The following is a 23,219-nucleotide window of genomic DNA, read 5'->3' as shown; positions in this document are numbered from 1 at the left end:
CACATAAAAAAAAATGTATAGAAATTTACTTTTTAATTTAATTTAGTTATTATTCAATAAAAAATAACGATAAAATTCCTTTTTTATTTCCTCAGTTCATAAATTATTTTATTTGAAATTTTGTTGTTTGTATTATGGTAGTAGCGAAACTAAAATAAAGGTAGCATATTTCTTGTCACTACAAACAGAAATATCATTAACTAAATAATAATTCACTAACTTTAAAAGGGATCCCGAGATAACGCGATAGTCAAGCGCTGGCTTTTTTTTATAAAAAAAGTAAGTATTTAAAATTTCAATACTCCTGATTTACGGTCGCCGTTTGTTTTAAATATTAACTAAATATTCTGGCACAGAGAACCTAGGATTTAATTTGCCTTTATGGACACTGTCGCTTTATGAAGAAGAGGGACCATCCTAAACCCGTAGGGGAAGACAGCCGCCTTGTACCGCTTCCGGTCGCCACACCACCACTCTCCGGTTCGTAGCCCTGATGGGCTTTAACGGGAAAGAAGAGGCACATCTAGTCACTGAATTTCTATTAAATAAATCTACTTCAAATATTCTGAAAATTTTTGGATTATCGAGATACTCTCGATTAACATTAGCCGATAATATAAAACTTATCACTAAATTTGTATAACTTTTCACTAAATAAATGAGTTATCCGAATGCAAAAGTTATTTTTAAATGGTACACACCAAAAACAAATAATAAAAAACTTCATTTTTTTTTAAGTAATGTTTTTTCGTACGGGGCTTTGTGGTTATCTCGATTTCAAATTTATCACGGGCCCCATTAATGTTATTACGCACTTTAATTTCCTTTGGAATCTTGAAATCTTGAAAAAATACCCTTCAAAAGGTTAAACGTTGCGGTTTATCGATTATCCATTGTATCTGTTTTGCTAAAAGTTAAATTGCTGTCGATATACGGTATGTATGTTATTTATTATTATTATATTCATCCCCGACTCGAATTTCAATTTCAAAACGTTGAAAGTAATTATTATATATGTAAATTTTAAGTAATTTTCCTAAATAATACAATTTATCTTTAAAATTGTCTATGATCGATTAAGAAAAGTTTTTATTTATATTTTGTTTTTTTTAGGAATATACTTAATGAAATGGCAATAAGTAAAGAGATGTGATTAATTTAAAAATCATCCTACATCGTGAGGTTCCTTGAAGAAACCCCTGTGTAAAGGGAACTTATGTTTTGAACTAGTGTAATATCAAAGAGTTTGCGTGTGTATTCACAGACCGTTATAATTATGATCTGCGCATGTCAATCTTTAACTCGTTTATTTGTAGAATATTAACATTTTACTCCTGTATACTTGCATTTACTCTTGCATTTTAACATTTATTCGCTTGGAGTGTAAATAACATTTTTTAACGATATTCATATACAGATCAACACGACTACTTCTGTCGATTTGATGGAATTTTTTCAGGATTTTTTTGTTTGTCGAAACCTTCCTAAGTTTTATCATTTTTGTCAAAATATCGATTCTTTATGACGACCGTTTTGTTTTACCGTTCGGTTAAAAAACCGGTCTACAACATTATATCTGTAATATGATAATTTTTTCTTTTTATATGAAACAAATGCGATCGATTATTTGTAATTTAAATGCATGAAAATTGCTTTTTTGTAGATAAAACTGTCTACGTAGTGCACAATTTGTTTTTATTGGTTATATATATATTTATTATTTTATCGATTAATTGTTGCCGTGTTTTATTGTTAATACTATTTTCATTTTTATTTATTTTTACGGTTATAAGATATGTATGTTATTTATTATTATTATATTCATCCCCGACTCGAATTTCAATTGCAAAACGTTGAAAGTAATTATTATATATGTGAATTTTAAGTAATTTTCCTAAATAATACAATTTATCTTTAAAATTGTCTATGATCGATTAAGAAAAGTTTTTATTTATATTTTGTTTTTTTTAGGAATATACTTAATGAATGCGATAAAACATATAAATATAAAAACATCTATTAAATTAATTATTTGAATATCAAAATAATTTTAATGTGGAACGAGTGGTTTTGCGGCCAGTAATCGTGAATGAAAAATAATTCGCTAACCGGGTGAGCCCGGTTACTTTGAATGACATTGTGTAAATATATATACAGATAAAGTAGCCAAGATCGGTTACTTTTTTACGTAATAATATATCCTTAATTATTTTTTTAACACCGCTTTACTAATTACTATTATAAATAATGACATATTATTAATAATAAATGGTGATTTGGCTGCGTTTGAGTTATTTAATTTTTTTTCAAAACAATAACAAATTTACAATGAGTTGAAAAGTATTGCGTTATTTATTAACTTATATTCAGATATTGGCTGTAATGAATGATTTTTTGTTGAATGATGTAATATTATTTTTATTAATTCTAAGTATTTTTTTTTTTTTTAATTTTAGGCCTACTACGCTATTGTTATGCGAAAATTTTGCCAATTTGCGCATATTATTGTTATTATTATTATTATTAAAATTGTTACTTTTAAATTATGTTTTCATGTACAGTTTATTTTATTTATAATATTCACTGAGTTGAGTAAACTTTTATTTAATTTTTTTATTTACTTTTTTTTAAATTTCTGCTTTGAATAATTTAAAAACTGTCTGTATTAACATACACAAATGAATTCTTAAATGTATATTAATTTATATAAACATTTCTTACATTTCTCGAATGTAGTTTTAAAATTGGTCGATAGTATTAACTCTATATAATTTAACTTTATTAAATATATTACACATATTTATGAACACAATTAATAAATTTAAAATTAAATAATTTTATAAAAAAAAAATAAATAAATAAATTGTTCGATTACACAAATTAAGAACGTAACTAAAATACATAACTGCTGTTATCGAATATGATGACAGATAAAATAATTGAGTGTACTTATTTAGATATAATGCGCTGTAAGTTGTGATTCTTTTTTAATGCCTTTTAGATGTTGTTTGAACGGGATTACAATCTTCTGAATTAAATTAATACAGTTTAATATTTTTGGTTGGGTATTTGACACAGCACGATATCTTATACTTCAGCCATTTCACAGCATTTATCCGAAAGACATTAATTTTGTAGTGATTAGCGTCCGAAATTTTCTTAACCGTCCGCTTACAATAGTTTATCAATGAAATTTTAGAAATAATAAATTAGAATTAATTATTGGGAGTTTTAAAATGAATGCAAAGGTAAATATAGTCAGTTTAATGGATCAATCAAACGCATCTGTAAATACAGGGCGTTTCATAATGTTTTTCGGAGTTTCGAAAATTCATTAACAAAAAACTATTTCACTCATAAGAATAAAACAAGTACTGTACGAAAGAGTACTTCAAATAGTTTTTTCAACATATACTAGGCAGTTAGTAAACCATTTGCTCACTAGGCGTCGACAGTAGAGAAAATGGCTGCCATGGGAAGCGAGAAGTCGTTTTGTGTGTTAGAATTTCACTTGTCAAAGTCAGTTATTTCTGTGCAACGTGCGTTTCGGTTGAAATTTCATAAGGAGCCACCAAGTGACAATTCAATTCGTGCATGGTATAAACAATTCAGTGAAACTGGTTGCTTGTGAAAGCGAAAATCACCGGTCGTCCGTCAACCTCAGAAGTCAATGTCGAACGTGTGCGTGCAAGTTTCATTCGCAGCCCGTCAAAATCGACTGCGGCTGCAAGCAGAGAATTAGGAATTCCGAAAACAACAGTGTGGAGAGTTCTCCATAAACGTTTATTATGCAAACCGTACCATCTTCAATCAATCCAGCGTCTTTCTGATGGAGATAAAACACTTAGGCTCGATTTTTGTGTACAGTTACAGGAAAATATGTTTTTAGATGAAGCTTTTCTAAACAAGATAATTTTTAGCGATGAAGCTACTTTCTACATTAGCGACAAAGTAAACAGTCATAACGTGCGAGTTTGGGGAACTGAAAACCCAAACTGAAAACTGTGAAACACATTCGGGATTCTCCGAAAGTAAACCTTTTTTGTGCGATCTCTCATAAGGCAGTGTATGGGCCGTTCTTTTTTATGGAAACGACAGTAACCGACATGATATACCTGGATATGTTACAATTATGGCTTATGCCTCAGATACTCAACGACTTCAATTTCCAGCAAGATGGTTGTCCTGCCCGTTTTCATAACGAGGTTCGACAGTACCTTAACACAACATTACCTCGGCGCTGGATAGGACGTACGTCTGAAGAAGACCAACACATTATGCTGTGGCTACCAAGATCACGAGACCTCACGCCATGTGATTTCTTTCTCTGGGGTTACGTGCAAGATAAGGTGTTTATCCTACCGATGCCGCATGATATCGCTGAGCTAAAGGATCGCATAGTCAATGCGATCAACTCTATAGAAAATGACATGTTAGAACGAGTTTGGCAAGAGCTAGACTTTCGTGTTGATGTGTGCCGTGTCACCAGAGGAGCACATATTGAACATTTATAGATTTTAACAAAAACTGTTTGAATCCCTGCATCACCTCGTACAACATTGATTTAGGTAAGTGAAATACTTTTTTTGTACTGAATTTTTGTAACTCCTAAGAACATTATGAAACGCCCTGTATAAAACAAACGTCGCCGTGCGTGTAGCTGTAGTAGTCCATTTCAAGTCCGATTCGTCTTCTTTTCGTGCAACCTCGGTGAGATATTTTGATTATTCGCAGTAAAAATAATCGTACATATACTGCGATCTAGATAATTTTTTACAAGACAAATTTATGTCCATCTCTGAAAATATTGGTCGCTATATTTATCTATACATTTTACCTTTAGTTTATATTTTTTTTACGGTTTGCTGTGATCGTCCCATACGACGATGGTAAATCATGCATTTAAAAGGAACTAATATCAATATACGGTTTCGTACTCATACGTTTCTTTTTTTTTGAAACGTTTACAAAAATACATTTGCTGTTAATCATTCCGTTTATAAAACTATTAGAAATATAAAACGAACAAGGTAATTTTAATAAGCTATAATTCTTATTTTACGATTCGGCAAACGGTCTTGTCCTGTGTGTGGTCAAACTTTCTTACGACAGTGACGCTAATTAAACCCCTACCACTGAAGTATACCGATGGAATTATGTTCATCATTTAAATATAATTACAGTTTTAGTCGAACACAAGCCAAAAATGTATAGATTACAAAATAGCCGGATTTATAATGCTAAAACTGTTGCGTCAAGTATTTTTTAAAATTATTTCCTTTGAAATGTTTTACCGGAATTCATCCATGACGTATAAATCACAAAAATCGCTTCACCCGAAAAACATTAAAACCCATCGTGGCTCAGTATTATTAACATTAACATACTGAACATTTTTGATCTTTTTTACTTATTTTTATTTGAGCGAATAGTGGTCGTAAAAATTTAGTTAAGATGAAACGATCCATTTAATTGATGTTAACCATTTTAATCGATGTGATGAAAATCAAACCGTTGTTAACAAATGAAAAGTTAACAGAACGATTCGATCGTGATAATCGACAGACTTGTCTCATTTTTGTGTGAATTAAACAAAACATAAGAAATTAAAAAAAAAAAATATTGATTTTACGCGAGAAGATTTTTTATTATTGAATTTAGATGGTGGAAAACCACACCAAAAATGTGTTTTATTCATTGTTTAATCCAGTCGATTATAAAATAAACTTTATTTAATAGTGTCATTTCGTCGTATTCCTTATTCCTTTACTAATTTCAGGAGTAATATTGCTCTTAATTAACTATTCTTTAACTGAAACAAGATCGTTACTTTCAACAATCGCTAAATATTTCAAAAATCGATTATCTCTAGAAATAACGCCAGCATAAAATTTGCAGCCGGACGTTTAAAAACGAGTTAGGTTTTGATTTGTGATTTCATAAAAATTCGATCTGTAAAAAAATCATCTTATGCGCGAATCTATGCGCAATTAGGATAAAAATTTTTACGTTAACAGCATTTTTCCCATTTATTTTTGAAAAATATTTTTTACCTCTCGTGAGCAGTTTTAATAAAGCTAATAATATGAATTGTAATGATAGTTAACCTTTTATATTTTAAAAATACGACTTTGAGGTTCGTTATCTAAATAAGTACCTAATTAAATAAGATGTTTCGATGAACTAAGTACTTAAATAAATACAATGAGTATACAAATAATAAATTATCTACCGTTCATTTGACATATTCTTATACCTTTTAATAAGTATTTATCCTGTATAAATTTTGCAGGAACAATAATAACAGTCGCATTATCATAACAGTCTTTATATAACACACCACAACACCACAACCGTAACGTAGTGGCAGTTCAATTATTCATTATTTAATTAAACATAGTAAGAAATATAGGGATATGTTTAGTTAAGTTTAAGTTTGTTTATTAATTTTTATGTGATGCGATGCAATGATACAATGCAATGCGGTTGTATGCGTTTGTTGCAGATTGCAATTTGATTCGTTGGTAGATAATAGTTTTATAAAATTATTTTTATTATTTTACGTTAATTTGAAAAAGTTGCTAGTGTATTTATTTCCTTTTTGTCTTACTTTTGAATATATTGGGAATGCCAAATAGTAAATTAGTTTGCATTTATTCTTTTATTTTTATTCACTATGTAGTTTAAATTTAATTCACTTTATTACAAATTTATTTTTACTGATTTAGTGATTATTAATACATATATATTTTTTTAATGAGATATTAAATTATTTAGCTGTATTTCGCGCAACGGATACCATTTTCTGTTATCCGTGAACAACGGCGTTACTTTATAATATGTTGACTGTTCGATGACTTCATTTACAAACTGTCGATTATTTTAAAGTCGTCCGATCTAGAAAGATTTCTGGGCTGCCGAAATCTTAAAGATCATATTAAAAAAACAGCGTCGCATTTCAGAACCGATAATTTATCGGTACGTTCTCTAGAAGCCTTCTGTGCAGAGTGTTTCGAAGGTATTGATTTTAACTTATCCGATGGATTATGAAAATTCATACTAATTAAAATCTTTTGTTTATTTTTTTAATAGTCGCCCTTTCTTTCAGCGATATCATCAAACCGAGGTACAGAATTCGGTAAATGGTGGAAAAGGTATTTCAAGGGCTTGTATGCAGGACTGTACATCTCTCATTTATGTAATTAGTGTTTGTGGCACGTACAAACTCTCTATCCAATCGTAATTCGTACCTAGATCGGATGATGCTAACTGAATAAAAGCTTTTCAGTGAATAAATATCTACGTACAAATACTTTAATTAATAATTTATTTATAAAATTCTTAAAATTAAACAAAATAATAAATTAAGTCATACTATTATGTACAATCTGTTGGGAGATTTTATATTGCAGTTACTATTAACATCACCATGACTTGTGATTTTATCTCATCGGTTATTTCCTATAATTTTCTTAAAATTAAAATTAATTTAATATGAAAATTTTCGGTAGTATATCAAATTCACAGTAATGAAATCATTTAAACAAATACATAAATAGTAATATGTATATATATATTATACCCATATAAATTATTGTATTAAATATATTCATTTTTAGATTTTCTTTAACTCATATTTACAATATCTTTAATTTTTGTCAGTCTTTATCGACCGAGGTTAACCGCCTAATATAACATCTCTTTCGGTATCTTACCGGTTCAAACGACTTGTATACACTTATCGAGTAAACTCTTTAAAAATTGTTATTTTTCGGCTGTTGACTACGAAAACATTTTATATGGGTTCGTATAAAGTAAACGGTAACCGAACATTAAGATGGCTGAAGTACTGGAAAAAACGGACTTCCAATTTTAAATGATATAATGCACCTCACGTGTAGACATATGACTGTACTTGAAGGCCTCTGCAAGTCAAATCTTTTAAGTAATCTATGATAATTAATTCAAGGATGGACGCTTTAATTAATTTAAAATCAAGAATTAATTCATCTTATCCTCTCTTATGTGTAATATATCTTTCAGAACTATTGTACAATTCTTCATCATCTGTGTATCTGCCTAAATATTCTTTCATTATGCAGTTTTGAATGGAATTCCAGAAGGGATTGTCGACATAAATTCTAGCTAAATTACTCTCGTCCATGATGTCGAGTACCATGACCGTACAAATTTTATGTATATAATCTTCAAATGCGGTTCTACTTTGCCGTGAAAGTTCTGGCTAATGTCAGAAATCGAACGCAAGACCTTTACTTTAGCAGTCGACTGTGCCAATAACTCAACCACTTAAGCGGTCGTTAGGTTCTTTAGTTTAATCCTTCTTTCTTGTTCATCCAAATTTTTCATCGGTCGTCGGACACGTTTTCAATAATTTTTTGCTTGGACATGACTCCTACAACCTATATTCTGAATTATCGATTTCTTATATTCTAATCTTTGTCTGCCTTTACTGTTTTTATTCTTACGATTCCTTCTAAAACCGGATTCACTAATCCCGAATATCTTAGTATATTATTCTCCAATCCCGTCATTTCTTTTTCAACATCGTAATTATAATAGATACACTGGCCAGGTTCCTCTCTTATCTTTAATTTATCTAAAAACCTCATTTCGTACTTTTATTGAGCTACCTAAATTTCTACATTCTCCCGTAGCGCCAAATCTGAAAAGCCTTTTTTCATCGTTTTATACCACTTCTTCGCTATTTTCCGCTACCATATTGCAGTATAAACCTAAGAAAAACTTAAATATCTTTATAATTAATTAACTTCTTATCAACACAAATGTAAGAATATATTTCGGGCGCTTTCAGTAGTTATATAGTCTTCAGGATCACAAAATAAATTATATGCTAATCGATTTTAAACAAACCGGTTTTACTGAAATATTAAATGTAAACGGTGAAGTAGAATTATATGGAAAGTAGCTGACAGCGTCGACTTTAATAAATATTGTGTATAATATATAATAAATGTTTATTGCTTAATAAGAAAATGTAATTATGACTATTTACATAATATTTAATAATTATTATTTATGTTTATTCGATACCGGTCGTTCATAAACGGATTTACTATCGTTAATATATGTTTAAAATAAATATGTTTTTTTTTTTAATTTATATATCTACATTATTTAATGCCTCTACATTAAATTTTAAATATTTGAAATATGCAAAATAAAAAAAAAAAAAACAATTTAAATTTATTTTCTGAAAAATATTTGCAAATTAATTTGTAAACGCCCAATTTTCTTTATTATCAACGAATTTAAAAATGCCGTTATCATTTACAAATTTAATGATATTTCTCTTTTTATATACGTAACTTTTATCTTGTAATTTAAAATTATCACAATATTTATTATAATCATAATATTACTAAATTCGTACTTATAGTGTAGTGTATCTTTTCTATATCTTTTTTTACTGTTCCAGAGCGCTATTATTCCGTAGCTGTAATTTTTTTAATTTATTTTATTATTAATTTTGAAAAACAGATTATCCGAAATAGAAGAATTATAATATCGCTTATTCCTTAAATAATTTTATTTCCCCGTTTACGTCGATTATATTATAAAAACCGACTAAAGCGTACACTTATTGAAAATTTTAATTTTGTCGGCTGAAAATATGTAACAATTAAAAGTTTTCCGTATAAAGTTAAAACTAATTTTTGTTAATAATTCTACAGACCGATAATGACTATGTTCGATTAAATAAATATTCTTTTTAAATCGATATTTTTATAGACAGGTTTCTTCCGCATAAAATCTCCCATCTCATTGCTTGTAGAGTCAGTTCTTTTAACTCGTCATCTTTTGTAATTTACTCTTATTACCGAATTAACAGAATTATGTAAATTCTAGTATATTATTTTTTTCTTATCTCGATATTTAACCGCTTACATTACATCACATTTATCTTTTTCTTTCCGTCTCGTTTCATTACTTTTGTTTTATTCTTGTTTATCTTTTAATTAATTTTTCCCGAAGCGATGATTCCATACCGTTAATTGTTGTTTTTTATTCTTTTCTATTTTCAGAAAAAATATTAATATTTTCAAAGAATGTTTGTAGTTTTATTTTTTATAATCCAACTGTTACTTCGGCGTCAATTTTTTCTTTTAATTTCTTTATTCCTTATTCCTTTTATGAAAAGTACAATATATTAGTATCGATAAATTATTTCATATACTCTCTTTTGTTAAATATATTTGATATTTCATTATCTTCTTTGAAAGTAGAGACTGTATCGTTTGTAATCTAAACATAAAGTAAACGGAAAAAGAATTATTTTTTCGTGGCTAAAGGATATATTTCTTTCTTACTCATTTTATTCGTCACAGTCCGTATGAAATTTCTGATCTTGTTAAGAATAACCGACCCGGATAAATTCAAAATACCTTTATCGGTTAAAAAAAAAAACAATCTTTCTATATCGGATCGATCTCTAAAAAATTCATGAACATCATTTCTGTGATCTTAACTATAAAAAGAAAACTATACTAACGACCGTAAGATTTGGGTTTTATAGATAATTCTGAATTTATTTGAACAGAGATAGATCAGAATTTTGATTTATAAATTCATATTAAAAATTTTCTTCAAGTTTTTTTCCTTAAAAATCTAACGGTGAAGTGCGTATAAAAATTGATCGAGTGGTTTTGGTTCCTAACATACCCGCGGAAAACTCTACCGTCCGATTGTACATAAAGAACTTTGAACGTTAAATTTTTTAATAAAGGATGTTAAACGATTAAACGAATATTATGGAAAATATCATCTTACTTTTCTTTTAATAATTCCGAAATTTTTCTACATTCATTCATAATGATGGTCGTTCAAACATATAAAGATTACTCGATGAATTTTTTGGTATTATAACAAGTACGGTTTTTCTCTGGTGAAGTGGATAAGTAAAGTGAATCGGTAGTGGACTTCTCGAATGTCGTTATAGTAAGATACAAATAACGTTTCTGATTTTAAATTTGGCCGGTATAGATATATATGTACGGTGTACAAAACGGGTGGCTTGTTAAGCTTCATTAATTTATATATACTTTATCTGTTATTACTACCTGTATATGAATAATCCTGTATAATGGAAAAATTCAGTATAATCTTTGATCTCACACGTGTTGTTGTTGTTACTTAATTATTATTGTAATTATTGATGTTATTATTGTTATTATGATTCTTATTACTATCATTGTTATTATTTTTCTTTCTAATGTACGCATAAAGTTGTTTCTTTTTTATACGAATTTTCTCTCCCTGTTTTTGTTGTCCCCCCGATATACAGATGGGCCAGCCGTCGTGCGTGTCAACATATTTGTTCGCAGTATCTCAAAAATTGATGATGTCACAATGGTAAGTATATGTAGCATACGTTATAGAAACCAAAAAGTTTGAATACCAAAAGATCTGCAACCAAAAATATCTAATTATATACAGTGTATACATATTTTGTTCTTCATATACACTGCATATATTTATTTATCTATATGTGTATTCCGTTATGTATTACTGCTGCCTATTGTATACCGTATTATCATCTATTATCTATGGATATGCTGTGTAATATTTATTTCTTGCATATTGTATTATGTATATCGGGTGAACTTTTCCGCACAAAATTTTGAGTTTTTTAGCGGGATTTAAAGAGATATTTAAATTTTTCATCTAGTAGCCTTTTGTAATAGTTTTATAATCGTAAATTTCATCGATTTCAATCATTCTTATGCTCTGTCTCACCGAAAAATCTTGTGAATCGAACCGAAAGTCTGAAAGGAAATATTCGATATGACCAGATCGAAGAATCGATTGATTTTAATCGATCGAAGCGATTAATTTCGTGTCATATAAGTTTATCTTAAGGTATATAGATTCTAACGGTTTTCCTCCTGTACCCGTCTGATGATATCATTGTATTTTGAAAGCAACCGTTCTTCTTTTTATTTATTGGAGTTTAAAATGCATTCTACAGCGATTATTTTCTTCTTTTTTTAAGTCGGTAAATCAAACAGTTTTTCAACTCTTTGTTCCGTCTTACTTGACCATAGCGTGTGAGGCATCGTATAACGATAACGATATATCTGAAAAAATCAACTTCCTTTAATCGAGACTGAAAAATAACACGACTCGAACGGCGTCGCTTTATCGTTAATTATTACACGTGCGTTTTTGTTCACCTTACATTTATCGAGCAGGGATTTTTTTGTTAATTAGAACGGTGACAACAGTGTCGTCTGGGAGAAGGAACCGATGACGTTAATCAAACCGATTTTGTTAAATCTTGATCCGCCGACCTTCTGAATAAAAAAAAAAACAAGCGTTAAAACGCTGCTTGTCTCGATGATTTGATTTTTACCGTAAGTTTACTATCTCGAATAAATAACTCGTCTTAAAAAATGTTATCCTTAAATTTTGTTCAGTTACTATTACGTAATTATCTATTTTTTAATCTCTATGATAAACCGCCTAATTGAATAAATTTCATTAAATGACCGAGTAAAATACCTCTTTTCTTAGGTAAAACTACAGCCGTTTCGTCCAACCTTTCATTTCCTGTTATTAATTCGATTTCGTATGAAAAGTTTTAGTAAAGTTTTTTGCGAGTACTTTTAAAAATTTTGTATTCAAAATATAAACTTATTTTAATTAAAATAAAGGTAAACATTTAAATTTTTTTTCATAAGAACAATCCTTTTCTGATTTCATTTTCGATTTTGTTCTGTAGAATAATTTTGTTCATCAATAATAACACTATCGCTGTTTCACACGATCGATCTGAATACTAACCGACTTATATCATCTACATAGATTTACTTTTTTTTATTATTTGTTCATAGATAATATTTTTGTTTAGTGTAATTTCATTTTAAATATCTTAACTCGGTTTCTTCGATAATAATTTTACCTTTCTGTTAGGTTTTTCTGAATAAAAAACTCATTATTTTATGCAAAAAAAAAAACGTAGAAAACAGTAAGATCATAGTAAAAACGATCATATCTTGTTAAATGGATAATTTATTAATATTTTTAACGGCCTTGAACCCATTTCTTAAAATCCAGGTCCCGTTTTCACAATATTCTTTAGACGGTCTATTCAAGCCCTTCCACATTTCAGAAAATTATCGGAAATTCACTTACATTTGCGACCTGACAAAAAAAATGTTTACTCTTATACATTCGCAGATTATATATTCGGATTAGTTTGTTAGAAAAAAAATTGTTACTTCTATATATGGAATTTCGTTTTTATCTTTTTTTTTTTAATTAATTAAATATAACATGGCGTCGGTTCCAAATATTTGAAACTAGCTAAATCAGTCAGAAAGTTTGTTTAAATGTAAAATAAATTCATTAAAACCCTCATAAAAGCTTCGCAGAAGCTGCTCAGAAACGGTTTCATTTACGTATAACAACGATGTATATAAAATTATATGAATTTACCAATATTTTTGGAGGAACGCGAACCGGAGGAAGTGAAGTTTGATTCATTAACGGGTCGATTCTGTTTTTGATAATTTTGAATTAGTTAATCGTGTGATACATTTTTTTTACATCTGAATGCATTTACTAAATTCCTAGGACTGGAAGATTTAATAAGTCGATTTATCCAACAGACAGAAGAAGAAAATTATTTGTTCGTTGTTTCATTATCAGAAAGATTAAAATAATAACCGAATTAATTAAGTTGAAAGAATTGTATTAAGTAATAAATAAAATGTCGTAATATACGTATTCTTTAAGTCCGTTTCAACGGTTTTATTATTAATTTTTCAAGCACCCGATATACGTAAAATTAGTTAAATATATATAAATTTTTTAAAATGATATTTTAAGTAGTCAGTATTAGATGTGATGCATTTTTTTTAAATATACTTTTTATTCGCTATTCATTTATTTCTTTTTGCTTCTCTTCTTATTTTTTTTATTTATTATTTTTATTCTAATTATAATTATTGTTGTTATTGTTTTATATTATTATTAATAACTTCTGAATGTAGTGTGCCTATAATCCCAACCCATTGTTATTTACACGAGTGTTTCAAAAATGAAATCATTCACCTCCTTACTAGTTTATTATAATCTATAGAATTTTATTTTGGTTGTAATCCAAACAAAATATTTTGACGAGCAACGGTATTATGTATTTATTTATTATTATAATAGTTGTTGGTTTTTGGTCACATGACATGATCATTAGTGTACGCATTATTGTTGATATTTGTAAAATAACTTGTGATATTTAACCGTAGAAACATTTTTGTCATCATATATTTCAGTACCGAATATTGTACCTTATTATTTAGTTTACATTTGTTTAATACTATTCACCATCACAGATTTATTATTAGTCTATAATTATTTCCATCAGTTAATGTTTAATCTGTGACTTTTAGCTTATTATATATTTTCTGTTATTGTTGTAATAATAATTATTATTTGTATTAATATTACTACTCAATCAGAATAGTAATAGCGAGTTGGCTCACGAAACAGTTAAGCTCAAACATTTTTGTTACTAAATGTTCTTATTTCGTCATACGTATACATAAAAATTGTATACGACATACATACGCCTAGTTTTGTTAAATGTTTTTGTGTGGCGATGGCAGTAAAACGGAAGGCTTTATTTTAGCAACAACAGCAATAACAATAAAATTATTTATATTTATTTCAGCATTTTTTTTCATATCATTTTTTCGCATGCATTTTACCGATAATAGTGTAACAAAAAAATAAAGTTCCCTTCATCGATCTGTGTGCCACTCGTCGGTCGACGATCGGATTCAGGAATAGGTTATCGATTGTAGGAAGTAATTCGGATTCGTGGAAAACAGTCGAATCGTTTTCTTCAGGAAATCTGGTTCCGCTCTTTTTTCATGTATTCATCCAAAAGAGACTTCGATATGCGGACGATTAGATGTAAGATCTTCTATATTTAGTTTTTTTAAATAGCCCAAAATAATAGTGAGCGACTGTATTTCGCCGTAAAATGAAGAATAATATACGCACTGTTAAATTTTTAACACTATGTTCGAGGTGTAAAACGGTCTGTGTTCCGCGTTAACACCAACAAGTAAATATCGGCGTCGTGCATTTAATGAAGTAAAATACGAACAGATGTAGTTTATATTGTAGAATTAAGATATTTCATACCTAAAATATATCTTAAGAATTTTATTAATGCGCTTAACTTTAAGGGTTTATTGTGAGTTCTGTACTGAGAAATCACCGTAAAGTAATATATATAAACATTAGTTACATGATTTTGCTGGCAGTTGCGATAATTATTTTTGAACTAATTGTGATTATTAATTATTGAATTTTTATTCTGAGGCGATACAATTTTTATATTTTAATTAAAATCTTTTATTATTAACGCAGCGAAGCGTTGCAGTCGCCGAGATACCATCGTTTATATGCCTATTATCATATCTGATCTTATTCACCGAATAAATTTAATTATCACCCTAGAAAAAATAATTAAATATGGATGATTTTAATTTTTAAATTTCAGAAAAAAATGTTGAACACCGCGTGAGACATACCGATATGACGTAACAGCGCACTAATTTGAACGGTACCGATCTGAAAAACATTAATAACCGGAAAATTATGTATTTGATTTTTCTTTTTATGACCTTTTCGAAAAAAAATATTTATTACATTTTCAGCACACAATAGAAGATGGATATTTTCAATAAATTTATTAGGTGTTCTTTTCTGAAGATAATGACAGTCGTGGTGCTCTTGACTGTAACCATTCTTCGCTACAACTGATAAAGAGTCGCTATTCATTCTTTCGTACAATTATCGTCTATATATATAATGTTTGTTTATTTTGTTATATTTTATCCACTTTTTAAGTTTCTAGTATCCAGAAATGTTATGCTGTTTATTAGATTATTGTAGCAAGATAATCACTGCATTACCCCTTAGTTACTTTTCTTACAATAATAATCTATTTCAATTTTTTTTTTAATTTATAATTTATTTTATTTACATACAGCAGTAGTAGTTACCTACACTAATTATTTACATACACCATTATATTCTTATTTCAGGAATTTGGTATTTTTTTAGAATAGAATTATTGATTAAAAAATAAAAATATCTTAAATTTGTTACTTTTAGTTTTAATTTTTTTTTTATTAATTTTTATTATTACTATTATATTACTGCTACTACTTCTGCTGCTACTACTACTTCTACTACTACTAATATTAATAGTCATTTTTATTTATATATTTTTATTCCGTCTTTACTTATTCCACAGCTGGTGCACCGACCATTGTGCGTGTCAACATATTCCTTCGATCTATCAGCAAAATTGATGATTACAAAATGGTGAGTCACGGTGGCAAGGTCCTTCTGTCTGTTAACATACGTCCCTCTTAATTATATATATATGTGTATGATACACATATATATATAATATTTTTTTGCAAATATGCTGGATATAATTAAAAGGACGATATATGTCAAAATATATATATATATATATATATATTAAATATAACGTCCTGAATAAAACAATTCATTGTGCTGTTTGGATGGTATGTATTTTATATGTAAGCTATATTTTATTATGTCTGTACACTGTAAATAGGCCTTTATAATGTGTCTGTACATATTTAATGCATTATTTTGTTTTTATATTTTAAATTGTATTTTTATTTATTTTATTTTTTATTATTTGGTTATGTATTACATTCCACTTGATTTGACTTTGGCTTTACTGTTATGATAATAAAATTGCAAATACTATTAGTGTAACATTTCATTTTTTTTCTGATAAACACGTTCAAATACACATAAATGCACACACACATATTCAGATGTAGGCCTTCTTTTTCTTTTCTGTTTACCTTCCGGAACCATCGTAAGGTTACTTCAAAGAATGAATGAAGATGATATGTATGAATGTAAATGAAGTGTAGTCTTGTACAGTCTTAGGCTGACCGTTCCTGAGGTGTGTAGTTAATTGAATCCCAACCACCAAAGAACACCGGTATCCACGATCTAGTATTCAAATCCGTATAAAAGTAACTGCCTTTACTACGATTTGAACCTTAGAACTCTCGACTTCGAAATCAGCTGATTTTCGATGACGAGTTAACCACTAGACCAGCTCGGTGGGCTCAGATATAGGTGTATATAAATTCCCCCTTACCCAAAATTTCTAATTATTTCAAGATTTTATCATAAAATAGACCATTATACGTAAATTATAATCCGTATGTGTATATGTATGTATACATATAAATAATAAAAAAACAAATTTTACTTAAAAATATTACCTCTATTAATTTCTTGGGTTATTTAATCAACTGTACAAACTTATAAATTAAACAACGTTTCGCTTAGAATTCTCCAAGCTTCCTCAGGTGACAATACACATTCATGCACACATACAAAATTCTCTTACATACTCCAGTATGCAAGTGAATATTTTATTATAAAGGTAATATTTTTAAGTATTATAGTTAATTTTATCCAATCAAGAGAAAGATAAACTTATATAAATTACATTTAAGTTAATATTTTTATTTATATATATACATACTTAAATGGATTACATACATGGATTTACAAATCCATCTTTGTATTAAATACACCTAAAAAAAGCAAAAGCCAAGACAACTATTTAACAGAAAAAAAAACAAAAATAAAAATGTAGATCAACATATACATTTTGATTATTTGACCAAATCATTAGTAGTACATGAATTATCTTTTACTTAGTTTGTGATTTTTCAAACAATCAGAACGCAAATTTTGTTATAATTTTACTTTTTGTAAACGGTTCACGGGTTGAGGGGAGAGACTTTTTCTAAATTTTACTTCAATAACAATTTAGCAAACCACATTTAATTATAAATGAGATTTATTGAAACTTCAAATAAATCTTTTATTACCGACATAATTTATCTTACCTTAATGTTAAACGCACAGTATAGGTCTAAAATATTTTTAAGAATATATGTTCTTAAATTACAGAAAAAAATTTATTTAAATCGAATGAAATCGGATAAACAAATATCGTTTATTTATTATTATTTTAATAAATATGCTCAATATAAAATGTTTCTTTTTGAAACGTCATCAATTGTACTTTGTAGGGAAGTGCTTACGTTGAAGGTAATTAACGCTGACGCACGGTGAATATATTTATTATTCAAGCGAAACGTATAAAAAATAATAAATTTAAAATCTAAATTACTTTTAATTTCTATTTTTATTCACGAATATTGTTTCTATAAAATCTTCACTTTCCTATATTTTGAAAAGTTTTCCATCTTTGATTTTGATCTCTCAAAATTGTTTGTTAAAATTATGTCCAGATTGCGAAAACTACAAAATAATTCAGTGTGGCCTATGGAAAGAAAACATATACTCCACAAAAATTGTGAATTTTTTTTAAATTTTATTTTAATTCTTTCGTTTTTCCTTACGGTATATAAATATATGTGTACCTATAAAACAAGATGTCCTGACTGACTCAAAATCAATTCCCAGCAAAAACTATTAGGATAAATTAAAATGTGCATACCCGTTCTTCTTACGATGTAAGTGTACACTAAGAAATAATTTTTTTAAATTTCGAGTTTAAAGGTTTAAAATAGAATAACAATGATTTTTACTCATTTTTTTTAATTTCTCGGTAATAAATGAAGATATCAACCTGATTTTTGGGGTGGGTAACATTCATGTGAATATCTAAAAACAGATTTCTAGATTTTTTGAAATTCGAATTTGGAAAGGGGTGAAAAAAGGTAAAAATATTTCGAACAATGATTGCAAATTTTCTACATTTCCGACTGTACTAAACAAGATATTCACGCGGTCTGGGCTTGCAAATACTCTTCAGATAAATACCTAAAAACCTTTTTCGGGTTTTTTTAATTTCAATTTTTTAAGGAGTGCGACTGTGCCACAACCAACACAGCCTTTGCCACTGTTACTGGGCAGTGCTACTGGTTTCACCTGCCTCTGGTTTCCTGGCTAAAAATCATAAAATAGAAAAAATTAAAAATAAATAAAAATGAGATACGAAATACAGTCACATCCTAGTGAATGTTTGTCAGCTAACACTAAGAAGCGAACAAGATACGTTTTTACTCGTATGAAGAACGGGTAACCAGCTAGCTATAACTTCTATTTTTAAGATGGATCCCAATTATTTTGAAACTCACATTCTTCAGATCACTCAAAGTTTCAGGCCCTGCACTCTGACCAAACTGTTACTTTGCAGAAATTACAATACATTGATAAATTTTATAAATTGAACAGCTTTAATTTTTATTTATCATTATTATTTTCACAAGCATGAGTTTATTGAACACGGAGGGGGTCTAGGAGGAAGAACCTCTGAGTAGAGGAGAAGGGTAGTATTTAAATATATATATATATATATATATATATATATATATAATGTATAAAATATGGAAACCCGTTCAACCATTAAAAATAGAAAAACTGATATTTAGTAAATGCTTTTATAGCGGAAGTGTTTACTTTTCATATTAAAACACACCAAGCCCCCAGGGAATCTACATGGAAGCAGCAACTCAAAAATTTGGAATGAAAAGATAGGGTTGTGATATCAAATTAAAGGGCTTGAAAAAAAATTATGTAACAAACTTTAGAGGCTATTACAACCCTAATAAAAATGAAAAGCATTCAATTCTCAAAGCATTTCACAGCTAATTTCAAAAATGTTCTACAACAGATCCCGAGTAGTGACCTCACTTTGAAAAATAGGTGCTTTGAGGAAGGTGAATTTATTAATTTTTTTTTTTAAAGTTTCACTTTCTATCATTTATAAAAGGTATGCTGACCACTTTTGTAGCTCTTTTGTGAGTAACATCAAATGGTTATACTAGTAATGGAATTATTTTTTATGTTAAAATCTTTTATTTTTTTCAATTTCCGTCTAAAGTAACTTGTCGAACCTTACGTTTTCCATTAAAATTTTTTTAATTGTCTCCCCAAACTTAATCGAATATTTTTAAGACACAAATTAAGATTTTTAATTCGGATTTAAGCAAATTCATCCTGTGATCCTTTCGTTTTAATTTTTTTCATCCGTTTTTTGATTTGCGAAAAAGCAAATAAATATATAAAAATCTATATAATCGGTTTATGAAATGTAAATGTATGAAACGGGAAATACTAAGAGATTTACAAATAAAATTTAAAGTTAATTAACATAACCTAATTTTATAAAATATTGGTCAGCAGTAACGCAACCGTTTTAGCGAAATTATTATTTTTTGTTATTAATGATTTACGCCCACCGATGTGGTTCGCATTTCGTAATACCTTATTTAAATTTACTCGCTTAATCCTATTTAAAATATTATAACTGATTTTATATTCAGCATATGGAATTATCGGTCGCAGTTCAGTTATATAATCTAGGTTAATAAGACCCAAATAAACTATTGAAAAAAGGTTTAAATATATCACTTAGGCCTACATACATATTTTCATTTCAGTTTACATCAAATCACATCAAATGTAAATACAACTATCATACCTAATTACTGCACCACGTACATGTACTATAGTTTTTTTTAACACGTACCTGAAATACACTATTAATTATTCTGTTATTTATTTAGTTTTAATTTTTTTTTTTTTTTCTATTTATGAGTGCTCTTTAATTTTTATTTTTCCTTATTCCCTACCAGGAAAATTGGTTCTTTTAATATAATATCTCGATAATTCAAATTAAATGAAGTAAGTGTGGTTTCAGTTTTTTCATCCGATTAGAGTAAATAAAATATATAACGTAATTTATATTAAAATACTGAATCGTATTAATTGACATATTATGACATTCGCTCGATTAATTATAGTTTTATCGATAACCGATCGCTGTTGAATACGCTCATTGCAACGATTCTCATGAAACTGTACGATTAATTTTTTTATTGACATTCTTTTTAGTCTCTTTTTGTAAATTTTGTGTGAGGTTTTTTATACCCTCAGATTAAAATGATAAAAAGTCAGTAGTCACTTCGATACTGCTCATTCAAGGAAGGAACCGACTTATATATTTTGGCCGTTTAATATTTTTGACACCTGAGACGTCTAAAGATTAGGAATTTTTTCACATCAAAATTCTTTATCTTTGTAAAAGTAAAATGTTTACCAATGATTCATTCCCCATTTGAAAAAAAAATCAATTTTCTTTTCTAGCAGTAGATCTAGAAAGTGCGGGTGGTAGATTTTTCCGTATAACACTCTCTAAATCACTAGGAAAAAACCTCTTAAACATCAAAAAACATAACACTGGATTTTTCATTTAAATGCCGATTTTTCAGATATTTGGAGTTGTTTGCTGAATAAAATTCGCTTTGGCTCGTCTGTTGTATGTTCTTTCCCACCACCGTATAAATAAAAATTTTATTTTATTATTTTATTTATAAATTTGTGTTTGGTTTCAGTCAAAAGAAATTTTCGAAAAGGGAGAACTAGCGATTTGGTAGGTGTAACATCGGAAATCCTCGCTTAAGTCATATATTGAAAACCCATATCTCTCTTTCCTGTTTCATTCATTGAATTCACCTGAAGAGAAAATTCGACAATCTCCCCGTAAAAGGTTTGGACTTATCCAAGCATGCTTTCAAATAATTATGTTGTCAAGAGATGTACACCAGTCCGATCGGATAGAGTCATTTCTTGTAATTCTCCGTTTTATATATATATGGTGTCGATAATAACAACTTAATAAATCTCTAAAAATATTCCCCTAAAATTTAAAAATAGATAAGTAAAAACTAAACCATATTTCATACAAGCATAATGTTAGAAATAACACCGGGCAGTAAACATGTTTCGTTTGTTCGGTGCAGCATCGAAATCTGCTTTCCTTTCATCACAATTGTCCTTATCGAATAAAGTAACTTAAAATCTTTAAGTAGACGATCTTATAAAGATAACTCAAAAAAAATCAGATGATAGAGTTTTCAGTTCCAGTATTACGGTTCTCCATTATTAAAATAACAGAAAATATTTACTTAAAAATATTTTAAGGAAATAAAACTAAAAACAAAAAATGAGATTAATTGAAAAAATTATAAATAAATTGGTAGTTGTAAAATAATTTTCGAAAACCTTAAGAATAATTTTATAAATAATAAAAATAAACTTCGGAAAAAAAGAATTCCAGTAACCGAAAAGAAAATTAATGTAAAAGATTTAATGGGGATGGATAGAAAAAAAATCTCTGACCGAGAAATTTTAAATAGATTCCTTCGAAAAAATATTGGAAATTTAATTACCTATATATAAAATAAAGATTTAACAGAATGATTTAACATTATAATTTTAAATATTGAATTATTCCTGACGCGAAATTAAAGATAAAGAATTATTCATAAAGAAAAAATGTTGTGGACCGTATTAGTTTTCTAAAAAGTAAATTTTCTAAATATTAATTGTTTTTATGGAGTAAAAGCAAAAGATCCAGTTTTTTCTTTATGATATAACCACGTAAGCTTAAATATTGCGCGTGGGATATGTAAATGGAATTTTATAGCGTATGGAAAATGCCATACCTAACTGGGATTCGAACCCGAGACTTCATGAAGAAAGGTCGAGACGCTACCACTCGTACCACGGAGGCCCAAGTTCTTCTGAATAAAAAAAAGGAAAAATTATAGAAATAATTAAATATAAATGCCAAGAATAACAGCTAAATTTCAAAGACCTGTTGTAAATTATAAAATAGAATTTTCGGACTTAAGATGTAGGTAGTTTATTAAAAGATCTAACAGGATCTACATTTCTAATATCTTAAAAGATATTAGAAATGTAAATTGCTATCTTTTTGATTTAGATATCATACAAGATTTTACCGGAATATTTAACAAAATGGAATTTTATTTGGAAAAAAATTCGATTTCCATTCCAGTATTTTTAAAGATGTTTCTAAAAAAGAATTGTAAGTGATGATAACACCGTCGAAATAGATTGTTAAGTTCTAATTTACAATAATATCAGGGTAAAGATTTATAATAAATTTGTTTGCCCGATGAAACTTCGGTGTTGTAAATAAAAATTTGACAATCTTATTTTTGATTCTTTAAATTGTTCTAATAGAAGACAGAACGGAAGCCAAGAAAAATGGAATAACAAGATTAGAAGCAATTTAAATAATAATATTAAAATTAATA

General features: G+C 28.2%; 1 protein-coding gene across 8 annotated transcripts in view; it reads left to right on the top strand.

Annotated features, from left to right (window-relative positions):
* Nucleotides 1–23,219, top strand: part of GluClalpha (glycine receptor alpha 1) — a 241,254-nt gene that overhangs the window by 170,087 nt on the left and 47,948 nt on the right. For 3 of the 8 annotated variants that reach the window (XM_075367151.1, XM_075367153.1, XM_075367157.1), the window contains one exon: nt 16,310–16,380. The exons of 2 other annotated variants lie outside the window; for them this stretch is intronic. In XM_075367151.1, the coding sequence (XP_075223266.1) occupies nt 16,310–16,380 (71 nt within the window). Of the gene's footprint in view, nt 1–11,323; nt 11,392–16,309; nt 16,381–23,219 lie in introns of those variants that run through there. 3 more of the 8 variants (XM_075367154.1, XM_075367156.1, XM_075367158.1) reach the window with 2 other exon arrangements.

The sequence above is a fragment of the Lycorma delicatula genome, chromosome 5 (genome assembly GCF_047948215.1).
Source record: "Lycorma delicatula isolate Av1 chromosome 5, ASM4794821v1, whole genome shotgun sequence".
Classification (NCBI taxonomy): Eukaryota; Metazoa; Arthropoda; class Insecta; order Hemiptera; family Fulgoridae; genus Lycorma; species Lycorma delicatula.
This window is presented reverse-complemented; position numbering and strand designations above follow the sequence as displayed.